Source organism: Bos mutus, chromosome 10, assembly GCF_027580195.1.
Source record: "Bos mutus isolate GX-2022 chromosome 10, NWIPB_WYAK_1.1, whole genome shotgun sequence".
Lineage (NCBI taxonomy): Eukaryota > Metazoa > Chordata > Mammalia > Artiodactyla > Bovidae > Bos > Bos mutus.
In genome coordinates, this window is record NC_091626.1 from 29,300,056 (window position 1) to 29,322,063 (window position 22,008).

Below are 22,008 nucleotides of genomic sequence, written 5' to 3' on the forward strand. Positions count from 1 at the left end.
TCAGCATTCCCGGGTCAGCGTGGTGCTAAAGAGGCAACACGTGTAAACTCCTCCTGCCCCACGGGGCCCCCCGGGCCATAGTGATGAGGTCTGAGTGCACCTGACCTCGTAACTGCATACCCCCCGCCCACTCCCCGAGGCCTCACAGCATCAGTGGCAGCCCCCAGGCCCCGCTGTCCCTTCGCTAGTCCCAGGGACCCCACAGCTGCTGCCTGGGCCTCGTACTGGCGGTCCACTCCCACCCAGCCCTGCCTTGGCCCCGTGGGGTGGGAGCGGAGCTCCCAGCTCACCCCGCCCGGGCCCAGCCCATCAGTGGAATAGGATGAGGTGCGCTGCAGTTTGTGCTCAGGCTCAGAGTAGTCACTGTCCAAGGAGCAGGCATCCGGGGGAATGGCGTAGTCACCCTCGGAGCTCAGCGAGGACATGGAGACGCCTGTCCAAGGGAAGAGGAGTCCAGGCCTGGGTCCACACCCTCTTGGCTAGCCCAGCCTGGGAACTGCAGGGCCTTCCTCACCCGCCAGGGACCCCCAAGTAGGACTGCCCATGGGAGGAGAGGAGGGGCCCGTCATTGTTTCATACCCCTCCCACCCCTCTCCTCCCTACCTCTCTTGATGGCCCGGGGGCTGCCCAGTCCACTGGTTTTCCTGGACTCAGAGCAGGGGAGTGAAGTTCGGAAGCTAGCCTGGGAGCTGCAGTCATCATCGGACCCAGAGGACTCGTCCACAAAGGGCACCGTGCTGATCTGCGTGGCTTTCTGCAAGACAGGCCCCCTCCCCACTGCAGCTCCTGCTGCAAAGCAAGCCCCACCCACCTGCACTTTCACTCCAGCTCCATGTGCCCCGGTGTGGCCAACACAGCCTGTCTAGCGCATGGGGAAGCCTCCACCCAGCTGGAACACCCAAAAAAACTGTCCCCTCCTGACCTGATCATCTTACCCTTGCATCCTCACCTCCATGCTTCTCTCTCCCCCACACACCACGTGGTCCCCAGGGGAGCTGCCCACTGGGGCTGAACAGCTGGCCGCTGGGACCCTTGCTCCCTGCCACTAGGGGGCCAGAAAACCACACCACCGGCCAAGGCTGAGACTGGAGCTTTAAAAGTGGGTGGGGATGACAAATCGAGATCATAGTAAAAATTTTAAAAGACCAATTACTTCAATGTTGGGGAAACTGTGCGGAAAAGGATACTCTCTATAGTGTGATAACATCTTTTTAGGAGGTTATTTGTCACTACCTGTCACAATTTAAAACATACATATTATCTACCCATAAATTCCACCTCTAGAACTAGGTCTTTATGTATATATAAGTGCACAGAGAAGTATTTGCAAGGTGATGTTCATCGCAACATTGATTTTAGAGATAGAGATGACCCACACTGTGAATCAGGGGAGGACAAGTTAAAGTCGTTATGGGGCGTCTATACCAGGGATACTGGACAGCCCTAAAAAGGGAGGCAGAGCTGTGCCGCCTGTGGAGGCGGGGCAGGAAGACCTGACACATGGCTGGGTGCAAAAGCAACGGGCAGACTAACATGCATGACGTCATCCTCTGTGTGTGTACACGTGAGAGAGGGACAGAACATTTGTAAACACATCAGAGGGCATTACAGAATAAACACCAAACCATCAGTGATAGCTGCCTCTAGGGTTAGGAGTAAGAGGAAATTTCACTTTGGGCTTTTTATCCTTCTACAAACAAGTTTTACAAAGTATTACTGTTATGATCTCAAAAAACAGTAACAAAAACAGATCAAAAAGTATACGAAAACATCATGTTGTAGCAATATCTGATTTTTGTTAAAAAAAATATATATATATATATAGAGAGAGGGACTTCCCTGATGGTCCAGTGGTTAAGAATTCATCTTACAATGCAGGTGACATGAGTTTGATCCCTGGTCAGGGAACTAAGATTCCACGTGCTGTGGAGCAACTAAGAGTCTATGTGCCACAGTGAAAGATGCCACACGATGCAGTAAAGATTCCATGTGCTGTAACTAAGACCCGAGGCAGCCAAATAAATAAATGTTTTTCTAAAATGTAGAAAAGTTATGGGAGTATATATGGGAATACATGTTTGAACACATAAAAAATTCAGGATGGAACCCCACTGGTCTCTGGGACAGACATGTGAAAAGATGAGAAGAGGTGGAGCAGGCATTGGTTTAACCTCTAACTTTTTACTTTGCCCTCCATCATAATCTTTCACATTTTTGTAAATGTAGAATTTTTCTAATAAAAACCTAATAAAGATATTGCTATGCACCAGGAACTCATATAGTGTTGTAGGTCAATTATACTTCAAAAACAAAGAAACTCATAGAAAAAGAGATCAGACTTGTGGTTCCTCAAGTGGGGGAATTGGATGAAGATGTGGAGCATAATAGTTTGACTTACATACATCACGAAATGGCTTACTAAGCCATTTGGAAATAAGTCAATTTGAAGTATAATTGACCTGCAACACTATATAAGTTCCTGGTGCACAGCAATATCTTTATTAGGTTTTTATTACCTCAATAAAATTGGAAGAAAAATTAAAAATAGATTTTTAAAAATCTAATAAAGATAAATGAAATGATACATGGTGTGGGGGGCGGGGCAGTAGTGGAGCAGGCACTGAGCTGCCTGCCTAGAGTTACATGTGTGTTCAGAGGCCTGACCCTAGAGCTCGACTCCAGCCACTGCCTGCAGATACGGGTGGTGGTCAGGAGGTGAAGGGAGGGCCTTTCTGGAGGAGGACAATCCCTCCTCCAACAGCGGCTTCTTACCCCCTTCAGGGCTGTGTAGACAGGCACGGCGACGTTCTTGTAGACAAGGCCAGAGAATGGCCCAGGTGATGCCAGAGCAGGAGGGCTTGAAGCTGAAGGGGCAGGAGAGAGGAATGAGATTCACTCCGGTGACATAACCCAGGAAGGGGTGGGAGGGAGGCAGAGACCTGAGCGGCGCCAGGAGGAGAGAGATCCGCATAGACAGCATTCCCTGAAACAAACAGCACTCTCGACAGACCGGAAAGACCAGGTGACAGATACCAGCACGAGGGACTCTTGCCAAGGTGAGTTACACGCCATGTGACTAGCGGCGCTCGCATCACTGTGGGGCCGCTGTGGCAGGTGACTCCGGAGCCACACACAGCAAGGGATGGTGGCTCCTTCAGCCCACAGTCCTCGAGCTGCGGCAGGGAAGGCCAGCGCAGGTGGACGGCTGCTGGAGGCCCGGCCTCCAAAACCCCTTCCATCTCCGTAATTGGCTACAACTCTGTTCACGCCCACTCCCACCCTACACTGGATGAGCAGAACCCTGCAGCTTTCTTCTCCCTCCAAGGGAGCCCTGGCCACGTGCTTTCACGTGAACCTCACCTGTTGTGGGAAGGAATGGGCTGCAGGTGACCTGGCCTAGGTGTAGCTCAGAGTCCTCTCCTCCACGCATGCCCACCCTGCCCGCCACAGGAGCCACTTGGGACTCACCGCAGCAGGTGGCATTACTTCTGACAGGCACTTCAGACAGCCGCATGCCGGACGTGGCCACAGCGTAGATCCGGCTCTCCTGGAACAGGGCGGTGGCAGGGGGTCAAGGCCCATGCACCCCACCCACCTCTGTGCCCATCCCGGCCCTTGGCTTTGGAGGCCGGCAGACCTGGGTCCACATTCACGCTTAGCCTCCAAGGGTAGGGGTGGGGGCATCTGGGGGCAAGTTAACACCATTTCTGGACCTCATTTTCCTCGGCTTTAAATGTGGGCTTCCCTGGTGGCTCAGTTAGTAAAGAATCTGACTGCAATGCAAGAGACCCAGGTTCGATCCCTGGGTCAGGAAGACTCCCTGGAGAAGGAAATGGCAACCCACTCCAGTATTCTTGCCTGGGAAATCCTATGGACAGAGGAGCCTGGCGGGCTATGGTCCATGGGGGTCACAAGAGTTGGACACGATTTAGTGACTAAAACCAACCAACCAAAATGGGCATAATAAATAATACCTTTCAGACTGTTGTGACAATCAAATGAAATTATCAACAAAAACATCTAACGCCTAGAACACAGCCAGTGCTCATCAGGTGATATTTATTCCCTCCCTCGCTGCGGCCCTTCCCCTTGGGGCAAGAAGTTCAGGAGGAGGGGGGACCAGGACCTGTTTCTCTGCATCTTAGAGCCCTAGAAGTTGGGGCACTGACAATGATGAGGTGAGAGTCCCATGGCAAGGACGTGCCCTTTTGTAAGCCAGTTGTTAGAAAACTGAGACATCGTTTTTCCCTACGGCAACAATGTCATATCATGGTTAGGCTTCAAGCTCAAAGTCCTAGCTCACTCAGACTCCTGAACCCCACCACAGAAGACAACAGGAATGCCCACCCCAACTCTTCCCTTGCCCCTCAGGGTTCCCTGGTTCTGAAGCAGGCCCACAGGCCTGGGGAGCTTTCCTTAGGGTTTGGATCCCTCCCAAACAACCCAGAAGTCCCACCTTTTCCATATCTCTTTTCCACTCAAGGTAAAGGGAAAACAAAGGCCCCTTCAGGTGACATGTGAGGCACAGGGACTGGGAAAGGTTGTTGGCCTGGTTCTTGGGGTTGGGCTGGGAAGCGGGGTGGATGCTACATCAAGGCCACTCCAGACAGGAGTGGCAGTGCTGGGGCACGTGGGAGAGGGAGGAATGAGCTGGCAAGGGCTGGAATGAGAGCCTGCGGTACCTGCAGGCAAGGGAAGGGAAGTGATGGGCAGCAAGGAGGGATTACGGGGCAGGGGTGGCACTGGGCTGGGGCAGGGAATTCTCTGCTTATGTAGGGCAGATAAACTGGGTCCAAGTGGTAAAATCAGGCATAAAAGAGATTATTCCTGCCAGGAATAGTTGTGGAATTCAACTACAGATAGGCCTCTGACTTCACAGACAGAAAGTGAAACTTGTGGGACTTAGGTTAAACAAATGCAAGACTGTTTCACAGAAGGTTACCTGATGCCTAACTCAGACTTCCCAGATGGCAGTGGTGGTAAAGAACCCACCTGCCAATGAAGGAGACACAGGAGACGTGGGTTTGATTCCTGGGTCAGGAAGATCCCCCGGAGGAGCAAATAGCAACCCACTCCAGTATTCCTGCCTGGAGAATCCCATGGACAGAGGAGCCTGGTGGGCTACAGTCCATGGGGTTGCAAAGAGTGGGACACGACTGAGCCAACTGAGCACACAGCCCACGATGCCTAACTCACAAGGTTATTTTGCAGACTATCAGAAAAAGGAACTCTAAATCAGCAAATCAGTCCATCTGACTCCCTCAGATTGAGAAACGGCCTTCCTGCAATTTTGAGTCTCAATTTTTCCCATGTGGTTACTGCCCAGCTGGCCCCACCCAAGAAGAGACGTTGGGTTTTCTGGCCATTATGGTTCCCTAAAGTGACAAGCCCACTCTAGTACTCTTGCCGGGAGAATCCCAGCGTCGGCAGAGCCTGGTGGGCTGCCGTCTATGGGATCACACAGAGTCAGACACGACTGAAGCGACTTAGAAAAAAAAAAATGACAAGAGCGATCCTGTCTCACGGACGGAAGGAGCTGAGCCCCTCCTGCCGAATGCTCCCTTACTGCCCACCTCTGCTTTAGGACTCCAAAGCATCTGGATTTACAAGATGGCAGTGAACCAGAGGAGGAGAAGGCAATGGCACCCCACTCCAGTACTCTTGCCTGGAAAATCCCATGGATGGAGGAGCCTGGTAGGCTGCAGTCCATGGGGTCGATAGGAGTCGGACACAACTGAGCGACTTCACTTTGACTTTTCACTTACATGCATTGGAGAAGGAAATGGCAACCCACTCCAGTGTTCTTGCCTGGAGAATCCCAGGGACGGGGGAGCCTGGTGGGCTGCAGTCTATGGGGTCGCAGAGTCGGACACGACTGAAGCGACTTAGCAGCAGCAGCAACAGTGAGCAAGACGAGGGATGGTTCTGGTGGTATTCTAACCTCTCTTGGCCCCTGCCCTGTTTCCAACAACCTCTCCCCTTGCTGTGAGCCACTGCTGCACCTACTCATCAAATACACATTAACACACTGAATCCTCAGGGCAACCCTGTAAAGCAGGTACTACTATCCCCATTTTATAGAGAGGGGAACTGAGGCACAGACGTTCAGCAGCTCATGCTAACTCACAGAGCTAGTGATTCAGTCCTTCTTGTTTGATCCTAGGTGCTCTTAGCCACCACACTGAGCCTCCTTGGAGACTCACAAAGATGACAAGAGAAAACAGGCATGCAGCTTGGCTGTGGCCCAAGTCCAGGAAACAGCCGGCCACCATCTGATCATCAGAAATCTTTGCTCCACCCCTTGTGGGTGGGGTGGTCTGGGCACCACAAAAGTGGTCATATCATCAGCCAGGCCCCTCTGTCCTGTCCCTGAGGGAGCTTCTTACCCAGGATGGAAAGCGGTGCAAGGGGGGTGTGGGTGGTTTGTTCTCCAAATCCACTTCCTCCAGCTCTGTTCCTTGGGCCTCCTTCTCCCCCACAGGGGGTTGTTCCTCCATCTCCATCTTCTCTGGTTCCTCCCAGGGCTTGGCTCTGACCACCCCCTTGGGAAGGCTGTGGGGGTGGAAGGCTGAGAGGGTCCCCACCTCAATGCGCACCACATGGCTGAAGTGCCCAGGGCCTGCCTGAGGCTGGCTGTGGTGCCGCTTGGCCAGCTGGATGCTGTCCCGGAGGGTGCTGGGAGCCCGGGCCTTTGGCAGGGTCAGGCTACAGCCGGGGCCACCTTCCTTGGCAGAAGTCTTCGTCCGAGGGAGCGTCCCTCCCTGAGCAGTGACCAGGCCCTCACCCCAGGAGGCCAGAGCATGCCTGGGGGTACGAGGCCTCAGGCACAGCTGGCCAGGAGAGCCCTGTCTTCCCAGATGAAGTGGAAGGGTCTTGGCCTCTGATGTTGCTCCAGGGTGGACTGTCTGGGAACTAGAATCCTCCATGGGGCTTCCTGCTTTAGGAACAGAGTCCTTGCTCTGCAGGGCACCTGGAGAAGGTGCAGGGATAGCTGCCTTCAGGGCACCCTGGGCCAGAGGACCACTGTCCTGCCCCGCTGGCTGGGTCCCTGGTCCCGAAGGGACAGACTCCCGCTCTGTGGTTCCCTGGGGGGCCACCAGCAGCTTCCCCGAAGGTGACATCTGAAGAGCTGTGGTTGGGACAAATATAGGCATATTAAGAGCTCCCCCAATTCAGCCAGTACCCACCACATATACAAGCACCCCCGCCCCCTCCACACACACCCTACTCCCCAGTCCCCACACAGGCTGGCCCATTTACCTTCCACTGCACGTTGAAGGGCTCCCACCTGCTCCACCAGGTGCTGATTACAGCTTTTCAGGTGCTGATTCTCCATCTCAAGCTAAAGAAAAATGAAGATTTAGAATACTCAAGCCTACAGGTTTAGACAAATAATTCAAAACGAGATTAAAATCCTTCTCCAAGATCAAATCCTCAAAAAAGAACCCATGGTGCCCTTAACCCAATCCACTGATGACTCTTCTGGGAGCCCTGACCTCTGCCTTCCCTCTGGGCTCCCTGGTTTTGGTTGGGATAAGATTCCATTTGGGAGTCCTCGGGCTTTCTTTTTCTAGGTTGTTTTAACCTTTCCAAATAATGGTGAAATATAACACAAAAAACGCATTCCACACCAGTGAATATCTTAACAAATGACTGAAATGAACAGTCATGTGACCACCACACAGGTTAAGAGAGAGGAATCTGCCAGCACCCCAGGCAACCGAGACTCATCCCTCCCCAGTCACACCGTCCTCCCCGCCCACGGAGGAGACAAGTCTTCTGAGTCTCTAAGACTCATTTCCTTGCTTTCTGCGTTTTACCGTCTAAGTATGCATCCCTACGCTCATTCATGTAGTTGTGCCCATTAGAAATTTATGTAAATAGAACTTTTCGCGGTGGACTTCTATCTGGCTTCTTTTGCTCAACACACCATTCATGAGATCCAGCCTCAGAATGGCTGCATTTTCTTGGAAATGAAAGCCAACACACTTTTATTGAGCTTCTTTTAGCAAGAGGTCAGGGCTGTGGAAGATGGAGTAACAGGCGTCAGCTCTGTCCCCAAGGACTTATAGTCTAGCAGGTGACCTGAGTTGTGCACCCACAGAAGGGACAAGAGGCAAAATGAGCAGCTACCTCCCACAGGTGTGGGTCACTTGTGTCAGGAAAGAGGAAGCCATGATGAGTGTTCGCTCCTCTCCAAATGTTAATTCCCTTTCCTTTTGTTTAGAGCTTTTTTCTTTTTTCCACAGTGCTATAGCTTCTAGTCCTGAGTTTCCTAAATAAAGCTGTAGCAAGTGATGAAACTATGAAAGGAGATGGACAGAGGTGGAAGTAGAATGGAGACAACAGGGAGTTAGTGATTAATGGTACAGACTTTCTGTCTGGGGTGATGAAGAGTTTTGGAAATAATGGTGATGGGTACACATCACTGTGAATGTACTTAATTCCACTGCATTTGTACACTTTAAAGACAGCTCAAATGGTACACTTTATGTATATGTGACCATCAAAAAAAAAAAGTTAAAAAGAATGGCAAGGACAGAGGGTGGATGGTAAGGACCATATGTGCTTCTCTGAGGGAAACTGATTTCTCAGAAGGGAAAATCCTTCCTTCTCCCCAGACACAAAGCTAGCCAGAAGCTCTCAGGAAACCCAACCCTAACAACAGGAAGGGGAAAGTGAAGTGTCTCCACATCTAAGCTGAGTGGGGGACAAATGGTTAACAAAATGAAAGGCAGGCAAGACCCCAAATACAGATGGAGGCAGAAACACACAGGGGGACCAGAGCAACCCCACACAAGTCCCTCCCAGGTGTTCCCAGACCAGCTTTTAACTCACTTCTGCTAATTTCAGTGTCACCCATTCCTTGATCTTTGCAGCTTTTTCTTGAACAACTTTTGCCTCTTCCGCTCTCATCTGCTTCTGCAAGACGGAAAGGGCCTTTAGTTAGTCATGGCAGTCCCTGGTTTAGTGAATAAATGGAGGTGGCAGGCCCTGAGAAGAAATATTACCGGACAGGATGGAGGTGAGCCAGTACAGAAGACACATTCATTTATGAATTTTTCGAAAATATTCTAAAGTGAGAAAGGCCTTCCTAAGCATACTACAAGTACAAATCCCAAATAGCCATGAAGGAAAAGACTAATAAATCTACATCATCACTATAAATTACTATACAACCAAAAAAAGATGCCCTTAAACAAAATTAAAAGACTAACTGGATGGCTTCCCTAGTGGCTCAGTGGTAAAGAATCCACCTGCCAATGCAGGAGACACAGGTTAGATCTCTGGTCTGAGAAGATCCCACATGCCACGGAAGAACTAAGCTAAGCCAGTGCACCACAGCCATTAAGCCTGGACTCTATAGCCTAGGAGCTACAACTACTGAAGCTCACGTGGTCTGGAGCCCACACTCTGCAACAAGAGAAGCCACTGCAATGAGAAGCCCGTGCTTGTAACTAGAGAGGAGCCCCGGCTCGCCATAACTAGAGAAAAGCCCGCACAGCAACGAGGACCCAACATACAGCACCCCCCCAAAAAAAACCCAACTGGGGGATGATTTGCAACACAAATGATTTACATACAAAGGGGATAATTTGAAATGATCAAACCAATAAATTATGCAAAGGATATGAATAGGAGATAACAGCAAAATTAAGGTAAAGAAACCCATGAAAAGCTGCCCAATCTTAATTATAATTTTAATAATGCAGATTAAAGTGAATAGACTAACACAACCTAAAAGTTTGACATAACCCCAAATTATCAAGGGTGCTGGAAAACAGCTCACCTCCTACATCCTGGCAAAGCTTTTTGGGGGAAACACTTGATAGTATTTGTCAACATTTTACATGTCCATACTATTGATTTAACAAATCTAATGCTTAGGAATCATTAGTTGCATTGTTATTGGATAAAGCAACAAAAACAAAAAAAAACCCTCAAAACTGGAAATAACCTCTAAGAGTCTACAAATAAGGGTTTGGCTGAATAAACAAAATGAAAATGGAACGCTGTGCTCTGATACACAGGAAATGGTCGCAAAGAACAGTGATTAGTGGTGAGGAATGGAAATGAAGGATGATGCCAGAGGGAAAAATGCTGTCATTTTATATCCTTCTGGTCCATTTGTATTTTTTACCATAAGCATGTATTACCTTTACAGTTAAAACTCAAAAAATAAAGGTAAATTAGCACATGAGTGCAATTCCCTCAAAATAATCAATAGTATACAGTGATCCCTCGGTATGTACCGGGATACTGGTTTCAGGACACCCTGCAGATACCAAGATCCGTGGGTGCTCAAGTCATCAGATAAAAGAGTGGAGTACAGTCGGCTCTTCCTACTGGTGGGGTTGGCATCCACAGATTCAACCAACCACAGACCTGATTCCACAGATGTGGAGGATCTTTATATACCCTTTTCTATATAAAAGGGTACTCCGCCCTTTTATATAATGAACTCCAGCATCCGTGGATCTTGTTATCTGTGGGGCGTCCTGCAACCAGTCCCTTGTGGATACAGAGGGACCACTATAAAGTGAAAAGTGAGGTTTGCATCTGAAGAACAGCAGCCTAGGGAAGAACAAAATACAGGCTGTGGGGATCTGCCTCTGCCTCTGAGGCTGATTTGCTGCTGGGCACTGCGCAGGCTCCATCATCCCCTGGTGATGTCATCTCTAAAATGGGCAATGACACATCTCCCTTCCGGGTCATATTGAGGATGAAGGGACAGAATGTGCACAGCACAGCGCCTGAGGAGCAGGTGATAACCCGTTCCAGAACGAGTTCCCTGCTCTAAAGAGCATGGAGACAACTGGTGTCTTCTCAGCTGTTCGGAGACCACCTGGAACGACTTTGGTTACCCTTCTAGGGGAAAACGGCCTCGAAACTATAAGATGATGGATGTAAGCCCCAAACAAGAGGGTTGGTGGAAATGAGATGGGGCTATGAATATGTCTGACTCAGTATTTCAGAGCTGGAGAACTGGTAAGCTTTTCTAGTGCAGTGGTCCCCAACCTTTTTGGCACCAGGGACCAGTTTCGTGGAAGACAATTTTTCCACGGACTGGGGTAAGTGGATGGGAGGGGTGGTTTGGGGATAATTTAAGCACTTTATTGTGGGCATTATTTCTATTATTATTACAGTAGCTCCACTTCAGATCATCAGGCACTAGATGCCGGAGGTTGGGGAGCCCCTGGAGGTTTGCATACTGGCCACAGGCCAAATCCAGTCTTCCACCTGGGCCTTCCCCAAACAGCCCTGCCCATTCATTTCTGTGTTATCCAAGGCTGCTTCCAGGCCACAGCAGCAGAGTTGGGTAGTTGCAACAATGACCATGTGGCCTGCAAAGCCAAAAATATTTACTACTTGGCCCTCTACAGAAAAAATTTGCCAACCCAACCTAGCCTGATAACCTGATCTTTATGTGGCTATGGAAACTGAGGCCCAGAGGGTGAAATGACTTGCCTCTGTTAGTTTATGGCCTGGCTGGGACTAAAACCAGGTCTACTGACTTGCAGAACAGCATTTTTCCTATTCTGATCTGGTCCTAGTATTACCGTGAAAGGATTTTTTTCTTGACCTCAGCTTTAGCAGGACGCATTTTGCCCACCCATGCCAGATGCTGCCACTTTTAACTGTGGACCACTCAGAAGAGAAATGTGCATGCGTGCTAAGTCGCTTCAATTATGTCTGACTCTGCGACCCCATGGACTGTAGCCCACCAGGCTCCTCTGTCCAGGGGATTCTCCAGGCAAGAATATCAGAGTAGATTGCCATGCCCTCCTCCAGAAGTCTTCCCAACTCAGGGATTGAACCCGTCTCTTATGTCTCCTGCACTGGCGGACGAGTTCTTTACCACCAGTGCCACCTGGCAAGCCCCAAAGAGAAGACGGGCACCTAAAATCAATGGGAAATTGACGAAAGATTCCATGTGTCAATATTATACTTTCCCATGATTTTTCAGGAAGACATGGTGCCCCACACTGTGGGAGGTAAAAGCGGAAATGTTCAGTGACTACTGGCGAATGGTTACGAATGTTCCTGTGACAGTGGGAAGGCATTAGCAGGATCAGCTGGGAGTTCCATAGACAGTACACATGTGGAAAATTGCAAGTTGTCTGGCCAAGCTATGAAGTTTTTTTTTGTTGTTGGAAACAATGAAGCTCTGGCACCAGGGAAAAGCTGGGTAGGTAAGACCAATGGCAGAGGGGAGGGACAGAATTAGGATGATGTTAATGAGATCACGACGGGGAAGCTGGGTGTATGCGACTGGTGGCGGGGGGTGTCCCAGATGTCCTCTCCAGAACAAAGGTGCTGACTGGATGCAACACTGGGCACTGGCCTCTCCTGAGTTCCATGCGCTTTTCAGAGGAGGCAGCAACCTTGGTCTCTGCCTACTCAGGTGCATTGAGAGACTTTGGCCAGCCGAGGCTGACAGTCTGGCTCTGTGCTGCTCCAAATACTACATGTCCCACAGGTTGGCAGGGCACGTGGTGGAGAAGGAAAAGCTCTCCTGACCAAACACCAACCTCGTGTCTGACACTGTACCCTGACTCCCTGAGTTCATTCTGCCGACAGCCCTATGACATATTACAACTCCTATATTACAGATGTATAAAAAGAAAATCAGCAATTTAAGTCATCTGGTCACAGGTGCTAAAGATGGGATTCAACCCAGATGAGTCAGCCTCCAATTCCGTTTCCCACCACATCCCCTGCCTGGCTCCTCATTCCCCTTCCAATAATTACATCTCCATGCGGATGAACAGCCTGGTGAGGGAGTGAGCCCCTGCCACCAGAGGCTGAAGCAGAGGGGCTCTGCTCAGGGGCTGTGGGCAGCTGCTCCAGCTGCTGCAAAGGGCGCTAGTACTTACCTGCTTCTCCAGCTGTGCCTCCAGCTCACTGATGAGCTCATCTTTGCCCTGCATGGCTTTCAGCAACTCTTGGTACTTCCGGTGCAGGCTGCCTGCTGAGTCCACATTCATCAGATTGGACAATTTCACCTTCTCTTCCATCACACCCACCTGGAAAGTACCAATTATATCATAGGGTGGGGATGCGATGCCACTGACATGGGATGGGATGCTTCCTGATGCCCCAGCTTGTGACTCCAAGGCAGAGTTCTTACCCAGGGCAATGGGAGCCAATTAATTCAGTGACCATTTATGAAGCCTCATCTGGGAAAAAGAAGGAATTGACGAGGAAGGAGTAGCCAGGTGTAGGGCCATCTAACTCTGGGGGCCCCAGTAAGGACAAGCTGGACAGGACAAAAAGTCCTGGAGAGGAAATGCTCCAACCTCACTGTGACAGACGCATTTGCTGCTCATTGAATCTTCATGAACTTCCTAATACTTCTCAGCCATCTTATAGTTAGGTGGCCGTGGAAGTCATGAAGTCAATGGGTCGGAGTGGAACGATGCATTATTTCTGGGCTGAAGTATTTACAAGCTGGTGCACAAGCACCCAGCTCTCTTTCCCTGCCATGGCAACCAAGAAGACTGCATGTGCTAGCTGATTCAGCCGGAAGATGGGGAACTCTATTCACCTGGATCCCCAGATCACTGTGTGAAGCAGAATCCCTGGCTGACCCTCAGTAGAGGTATCATGAATGAGAACTAAATATGATAAACTGTGGACATGTCAGACTCCACAGGTTACCTCAGCATAACCCAGCCTATTTGGACTATGCCACGCATCTGCTCACTGCCCTAACCCTTACCCGAGATTCCCTCATGCCCATAGAAAGCCCCAGGCACCTTTATTTGTTCAGAAGGTCTAACACATGACTGCTGGTTTTCCTCGTCCCAGTAAGAAGCAGGCCTCTCTGGGGCAGACCACATCGGTGTGATGTGTCCATGAGTGTCCATGGGAAGGGTCAGGAAAGGTCATTCTCCCTGCACACTCCCACCATCTCCTCCCCATTACCTGGGTCTCCGCGTTCTCTGCTCTCTGCTCTGCATCCAGCAGCCTCTGCTCCAGCTCCTGCATCTGCTCAGCCAGAGAGAAAACGAGATATAACTGCGGCGTCCCTGCTATGAACATGGCATCAAGGCAACACACGTGAATTCTGCAGACGCTACACACAGGCCGGCTTAAACTACTCCTTGCAAGAGGCTCAAGAATATCAGGGTAAAGATGTCCATGGCAGCCCTGGTTGTTGTTCCATCACTCAGTTGTGTCTGACGCTTTGCAACCCCATGGACTGCAGCACGCCAGGCTTCCCTGTCCTTCACTATCTCCCAGACTTTGCTCAAATTCATGTCTGTTGAGTCGGTGATGCTATCTCACCATCTCATCCTTCGCAGCCCTCTTTTCCTTTTGCCTTCAACCTTTCCCAGCATCAGGGTCTTTTTCAATGAGTCAGCTCTTCACACCAGGTGGTCAAAGTACTGGAGCTTCAGCTTCAGCATCAGTCCTTCCAATAAATATTCAGGGTTGATTTCCTTTAGGATTGACTCATTTGATCTCCTTGCTGTCCAAAGGACTCTCAAGAGTCTTCTCCAGCACCACAGTTCGAAAGCACCAATTCTTAGGTGTTCAGCCTTCTTTATGGTCCAACTCTCACATCTTACATGACTAATGGAAAAACCATAGCTTTGACTGGATGGACCTTTGTTGGCAAAATGCTGTCTCTGCTTTTTAATACACTGTCTAGTTTTGTCATAGCTTTCCTTCCAAGGATCAAATATCTTTTAATTTCATGGCTGCAGTCACCATCTGCAATGATTTTGGAGCCCAAGAAAATAAAATCTGCCACTGTTTCTACTTTTTCCCCATCTGTTTGCCATGAAGTGATGGGACCAGATGCCATGATCTTTGTTTTTTGAATGTTGAGTGTTAAGCCACCTTTTTCACTCTCCTGTTTCACCCTCAGGTAGCCCTGAAGCCTGGGGCAGGTAAGGAGCCCAGAGGTGCTGTCCTTTCTACGGTGAGTGAGAAAACTTGAGGTCTTTCTCCCTCTGGAGGCCGCGGGAAGGGGCAGCAGTGCCACCATCTCTTCCTGGGGTGTCCTCGCCCAACTCTTGCCTTCAGGCTCCTCTCCCAGGCCGTCCTCCCCACAGCAGCGGGCTGCAGGCAGTGCCCTGCCACTGCTCGCTACGTGTCTGACATGGACCCTGCTCCCACGTGAGCCCCCATCATCAGGATGAGGATGTTCCCTCCCACTGGGAACGGCTCAATGGCTGGGGACAAATACTTACTTTCCTTCTCTCAGGATGCCTCTGACTGCAAATGGCATTCATGGATATCCCCTTCTTGATTGTTTTAATCTTAAATAGAGGTTTAAGACACATTTCTTAAAAATTCTTTCTTGCTTCCCGTAGAGGTCTGAGGATCACAGCAATTCTGGAATCTCATGCCAACTGGCCCAAGGAAAGGGACCAATGCTCTTACACACAGAAGCTCATCAGGGAACAGATCTAAGCTAAAGCCTAAGGAGCAGCTCAGGAGCAGTGGGGGCATCTCTGCCACTTCTCGAGCTTACAGCCTACCGAGTGGAGTGGATTTCAGCTCCCACCATCCCCCCGGTCAGGGCTCAGAGGGCACTGCCAAAACCACACGCCATCACATAAAGGCCCTGCGGAAGCACAGCACAGTCACACATTCCATTCTCCAACCAGACGCCAGGGCCTAGTTGAGTCAACTCCTGCTTCCCCTACCATGCCTTGTCTCAGGGCAACAGGTCTGCAGGAAAACCATACCAGTGGCGTCATGTCCCAGGTGTGTCCTCCGTGCGACTGGACAGGCCTCACATCCCAAGCGCTGGTCCAGTCCTCGCCCACCTTATCTCTGCAGATTTGGCCTTTTCTCTGGCTACTCAACTTTCTGCATCTAGCATGGACCCTGGCTCGATATTTACCAGTGAACTGAACAATTAATTTTCTCTCTTTCCCAATCTCTCTTCTGCCTAGGTGAAATTCTGCCTTCAGGCTTTGATTGAAGGATGGAAAAGAAAAGAAGTCCCCCGGTCTGGTGCCAGGCAGTGAAAGGAGGGTTACCCAGGAGCGGTTCAAGTTAGAGAGCCTGGAGAAACTGCTCTCAGGACCACCTTCCCTCATCCATTTTTTCCTCCTTGGAGTTGGGGAGAGACAGATGTTTTCAGTACATGTTCCCTTTGAAAGGACAGAGGATACCAAATAAAACCTCAAGATTTACAACCCAGGGGACAAAAATGCTCCCTGGGCTCCCAACAGACAGGACCATCTTTGATAAGCATTCCTGTGCTCAGTCCAAGGATGTCTGCATCTCCTCTTTCCTTCCTCTCCTGGGTTTAATAATCATGATGGAACCTCTTGACTCAAGCCTGAGACACTGGGTTTGTTCTGGCCAGACTCAGGCATCAATTATAGCCAGATGGCCTTTCCAAAATCAAACAGTCCTTGGGACATCGTAGCTACAGGGGAGGTAACAGCATAGAATAAACCAATATTATGGTGATAGGCATGGTTGCATAGTGCAAAAAAACATTCTACTTGGTGGAGGGGTGGGGTGGTGGTTGACACATAACCCAGTGACCAGGTTAGTACTATATAACCCTTCCCCCTTGGGCACCAGAACTGACTCTTCCAGGAGCAAATCAGGTTCTCTCTCCCCAGAAAGCCGAAATGTGGGATTAAGAGGCCAGAGATGAGAGTCAGGGGACTGCACCAGAGATCATGCACAAACTTTACCAAGTCATGATTATCAGCTAAGTCCTTCAGTTCTGTGATATGTCCCAGGACCTTCCCAATAAATGCCCTATTTAAGCTAGCCAGGGTTGAAATTTCTGCCCACATCAGGAACACCTCTAACTAATACAATTACTAGGAGCATTTAATTTTTAAGAACACAATGAAACACTGATTGGGAAGGCTTTAGATTCTTGACAAGTTTCCTAGATTCACCTTCATTTAGATCTGACATCTGCTCTGTAGCTCAGAAGACATATGATTTCCATAAGAAATGATCACTCATATCCGTGACCTTACACAGTAAAGAAACCATGGTAGAGGGAAGAAGAAGATGCATTTGAGTCTTACCTCCCACTTGGGCATTTCCATTTGGGTCAAGAGTGATCAATGACACGGGTCAGAGCCATAAATCACTCTGTTATTAATGATGTTTGAGCATTCTACCCCCTAAATTTTTAATGTCAGATATCCTTTAGGGTAAGCTATCACTGAAGCAGATGGGAAGGAAGGTGCCCCTGGGAACCTAGGGTCTTCTCCCAGCCTTGGCCTGACTGCCACGTGGTCCTCCTCACCACCCACCCTCCAGCCATTTTTATCTCCTAGGCAAGGGCACTTGAGACTCAAAGCTAAAAGCAGTCTGTATTCACCTTTATGCTGGGGCACTCTCTTGTCTCTAAAACAAATTTCTGAACATTGAAACCATTTGGCACATCCGGTAGTTTTTTAAAAGAGAAGAGTATAAAAGACCATCTATGTATCCATGACTGTGCTCCAACAATTACCAACATCCTGCCATCCTTGTCTGAAGAGAATATCTTTAACATCATGTTTCCCTCCATTTTTATGAAAACGCATTTTCTCCATTGCTACGGGAACACTCCCAACTGTGCCTATACCTGAGTGTCGATTTTGGAGTTTTCAAACTCTTAATTCCAGGATCGACACAATTCATGACGGCAGATTGTCCCCTGCACTCACTCAAAGGGCCACACTGGGAGATCTGAAAAGGTGATACAGGCAGGCCCCCTTATTTGGGTTCTGTTTCTCCTTTCAGAGGGTTCCCTAGGACTGAGTCCTCAGCTATCCTTTTAGTCTGGGTGACACGCTAGCCAAGGTGGCGTCAGGTTTGGGCGGCTGGCTTTTAGGCAGGATCCACTTTCACCAGCTTCGACTTACACATGAGACTCGTAAGCCATCCTAGAATGGGCTGTAGTGACCTGATGAAAGGTTCTTGGCACTAACCTGGTATTTAATCCCCATGTCCACAGCTCCTTTTGGTGCTGTGAAATACTGGCCCCAAGGCAGCAGGCACCCTCCTGTGCTCCCAGGACAGACCTGCGTGCTGAGAAGCGGTTCGAGCCCGGAGCCTCGCCAGGCTGATCTCAGCTACCCCTCTGAAAAGGGCTCAACATTCTTACCATTGCATCACACTCTCTGAAGAGAATGGTACCGGTAAGCAATAAGGCTCTGGAGCCCGGCTGGCCCCACCACAGTGTGACTTATAAATTCCTTAACCTCTCTGAGCCTCAGTTTTCTCACCAGTAGAAAAAACAGTAACGAATGTCCACCTCCTAGGGTTGTGGTGAAGATCACAGGAGATGCCTCACGGCCAGCTCACGTGCATAACCTGGCACTTACCGAGCAGTTTGTAGATATAAGCTACTTGCTTGATTTTCACAACCAAAGATGGGGCTTAGGACCAGGCAGACCAGTTTCCCTGGGACAGTCCTGTGGTCACCTGTCCTCCAGAATAATGAGTAATAGAGCCTTCCTTTCTCCCTCCAAAGTCTCCTGGTTTACATGATAAATTACCTGGTCATGCTGCTTATGATCCATCTACAGAAAGAAAGGCTTTAAGTCAGGGCTATTAGCCTACAGAGCATCGTGTAAGACCTACCATGTTGTGGGCATTTAGCCAACACAGATATATCTAAACAAGGCCACTTGTATGTGTCTGGCACTGGCTAAAGCACTTTCAATGTATCAACTCATTTCATCTTCATCCCAATCCTAGGAGGCAGGTCTTGTTATTATCCCTGTTGTACATATAAACTGACGCAGAGGGATAAGGCAATTTGCCTAAGGTCACACAACCAGGAGGCAGAGCCAGGATTCAAACTCCAGAGGACTGGCTTAGTCTATTATACCCTTAGCTACCGCTGCCCTCACATCCAAATTTCACATCCTGCAAAAACCCAGACTCCAAAATGCAATCCCCGATTCTCAGCTTCTCCTGAAAACTCAGGAGACCTGGACACGCGACAATTACCTTTTCTTCTGGCGACACCTGGCTTCCTCCTCTAGCTATATAGCACATTCCTTGAATCCTCCCCAGAACCCTCCCACTGAGTTCATAGAAGCTTAGTTAACTTCTGCATTCATAGAAAATTAGTTAAGCCTTTGAAATTACAACCCCCAGTGCTAGCTATTAAATGGTTCTAACTCTGTTGTCATCAAAGACCTTGATTCTCAGCTTTTTGTTTTTTAATATCAAACCCTGTGTTCAATTGAAATCATATTCTTATTCCTATATATATAAAACACACAACTGTGGGGCTGCCCTGGTGTCCGAGTGCAGAAGAGGCAGGAAAGAAGGGACTCCTAAGTCTTGTCTGTGGGTCCAATGGCCCCACCCAGCCCAAAAGTCCCTCTGAGGCGCACAGGGCTCAAGGCTAGAAGGATGGCTGAATGGGGCCCAGGACATGTTCGGGGCAGGAGTTTGTGGCAGTAGATTTCACACCCTCAGGGGCACAGTCATCCACACGGATCTTGTTACAGATCCCTGCGTTGTGCCCACAGAGGTTTTTATTTAGCACGTCTGAGGCATGAACCCAGGAATGTGCTTGAAAAGAAAACCCCAGGTGATCCTGATGCGGGTGGTCCACAGACCACTCTCTGAAAAACGCTAGACCAGCTACAGAATGCAAAGCAAAGCTAACTGACTCCTTTGGGGATGCAAACATCCCAGGGCCAAGCCCCCATCAGTACAGGACTCTTCTCAAATGACTTTATAGGAGTACAAAGCTCTAGCAAGACTACAGTTCCTGGGAAACATTATAGTGGGCCTTATTAAAAAATGGGGGCTAGGAGAATAAAAAAAATTCTCTACACTCACACGCACACGCATGCACACCCTTAAACATAGTGAATAAAAGTTCTAGAAGGCAAATTGGATCTATCAGCAAGGAGATCTGCTAAGGCTGATTCTGTGATGACTTTATGCAGACTTTATTTCCAACTAGTCCTAATTAGCCCTAGTGTTCTCCTTTTATATAACAGTACCGGCCTTCTCACAAATTCTGAAGTATATAAGGATGTTTTTCTGGGTTCTGTGAACTATCTTGCTCTGTCAAGCTGGTGCCTAAACTGAATCGCTGCCTCTGTATAATCCTTGGTCAGAGTGGGGAAGAGCAATAGTCATTGTTCCTTTGTTTAAGGGACTGAACGGAACCATTGATACACAAAAAAAAAAAAAAAAAATCCTGAAGTACAAATTTTTGGTATATAAATATAAAACTGAGTTACTGTATTTCAAAACCTTGGCTGGAGAAACCAGTAAGGGATTCTAGAAAAAGAGGAAGTGCGTACAGACCCACCAGAACAGGCCTCAGGAAGACCTGCCTCGGTTAAAAATATTCAAGCTAAAAAATGTGGGATATTTTATTACATAAAGTCCTCTCTTTAACAGATCCACTCAAATCCCCTTTGGAAGCAGAGAGGGAGTAAATAAACAAAAAAATGTTAAACTCGTTTTAGTCCTCATATTGATGCCATGTACTCATCATGATAATTCCTACGAAGCTCTATTGCAGATAGATGCCATCCTCCCACTTTTCTGAAGGGAAAACTGAGGCACAAGGTTGGCAAGAATGAACAAAGTCCAAGGGACTTTTAACACATCCAGCTCTTAGGATAGCATCAACTTTTAGATTGATCTAGGCTTCCCTGGTGGCTCAGAGGGTAAAGGGTCTGCCTGCAATACGGGAGACTTGGGTTCAATCCCTGGGTTGGGAAGATCCCCTGGAGAAGGAAATGAAACCCACTCCAATATTCTTGCCTGGGAAATCCCACGGAAGGAGGAGCCTGGTAGGCTACAGTCCACAGGGTCGCAAAGAGTCGGATACGACTGAGTGATGACTTCACTTCACTTCACTTTAGATTGATCAGATTAGCTGTGACTTCTTCAACACAACCAAGAGAGCCGGAAAAACGGCTCCCGGAAGCAGAACAAGACGCGACCTCCAAAACATGAGCCATTCTCTCGACTCCTGTGCCAGACGGAAAGTGAGTCCACAGTTCACCTGGCCCCCGGGATGGGTGGCCCTGGCAAGGGCACAGCAGACCGTGAGAGGCGTCCCAGCAGAAACAAGGTCTAGACCTGTCTCCCCTTCTCCCGTCTCCCCTCCTCCCGCTCCCTCCCCTCTCTCACCCTTCAGTTCAGTTCAGTCGCTCACTCTGACTTTTTGCAACCCCATGAACCGCCGCACGCCAGGCCTCCCTGTCCATCACCAACTCCCGGAGTCCACCCAAACTCACGTCCATCGAGTCAGTGATGCTATCCAGCCATCTCATCCTCTGTCGTCTCCTTCTCCTCCTGCCCTCAATCTTTCCCAGCATCAGGGTCTTTTCAAATGAGTCAGCTCTTCATATCAGGTGGCCAAAGGATTGGAGTTTCAGCTTCAGCATCAGTCCTTCCAGTGGACACCCAGGACTGATCTCCTTTAGGATGGACTGGTTGAATCTCCTTGCAGTCCAAGGGACTCTCAAGAGTCTTCTCCAACACCACAGTTCAAAAGCATCAATTCTTCGGCGCTCAGCTTTCTTTATAGTCCAACTCTCACATCCATACATGACCACTGGAAAAACCATAGCCTTGACTAGACAGACCTTTGTTAGCAAAGTAATGTCTCTGCTTTTTAATATGCTGTCTAGGTTGTTCGTAACTTTCCTTCCAAGGAGTAAGTGTCTTTTAATTTCATGGCTGCAGTTACCATCTGCAGTGATTTTGGAGCCCAAAAAATAGGTGAGGAATTATCTGGCAGCCTTGACATTTTTTCTTTTTTAAAAAAATTTGGTTTTCAGCACAACGATTTCATGTGTCAAATGACAATTCTGAAAGAGGGAGTCAGGTATGAGCAGGCTGTGTGATGGGGAAGAAGGAGGGCTCCTTCCCAAGCCTTAGCAGCCAGCGGGTGGCATCTGATCACAGGCAGGGCCCGTCCCCTGGGAGACACGCAGGCTCGGCTTGCCCTGCACCACTGCCAGCGGCGAGTGAGTGGCCATCAGTCATCCAGGCAGTGCCATCTCCACGAGCGGGCGGGCTAGTGGGCTAACT

General features: G+C 49.2%; 1 protein-coding gene across 1 annotated transcript in view; it reads right to left on the bottom strand.

Annotated features, from left to right (window-relative positions):
• The window catches only part of PLEKHH1 (pleckstrin homology, MyTH4 and FERM domain containing H1), a 56,015-nt gene that overhangs the window by 15,361 nt on the left and 18,646 nt on the right, over positions 1-22,008 (bottom strand). Inside the window, exons 3-11 of the mRNA XM_070377669.1 lie at positions 13,930-13,992; positions 12,879-13,028; positions 8,839-8,922; positions 7,261-7,342; positions 6,387-7,129; positions 3,469-3,547; positions 2,773-2,864; positions 604-754; positions 291-433 (exon numbers count right to left, since the gene is read on the bottom strand). Of these exons, the coding sequence (XP_070233770.1) occupies positions 291-433; positions 604-754; positions 2,773-2,864; positions 3,469-3,547; positions 6,387-7,129; positions 7,261-7,342; positions 8,839-8,922; positions 12,879-13,028; positions 13,930-13,992 (1,587 nt within the window). The remainder of the gene's footprint in view (positions 1-290; positions 434-603; positions 755-2,772; positions 2,865-3,468; positions 3,548-6,386; positions 7,130-7,260; positions 7,343-8,838; positions 8,923-12,878; positions 13,029-13,929; positions 13,993-22,008) is intronic.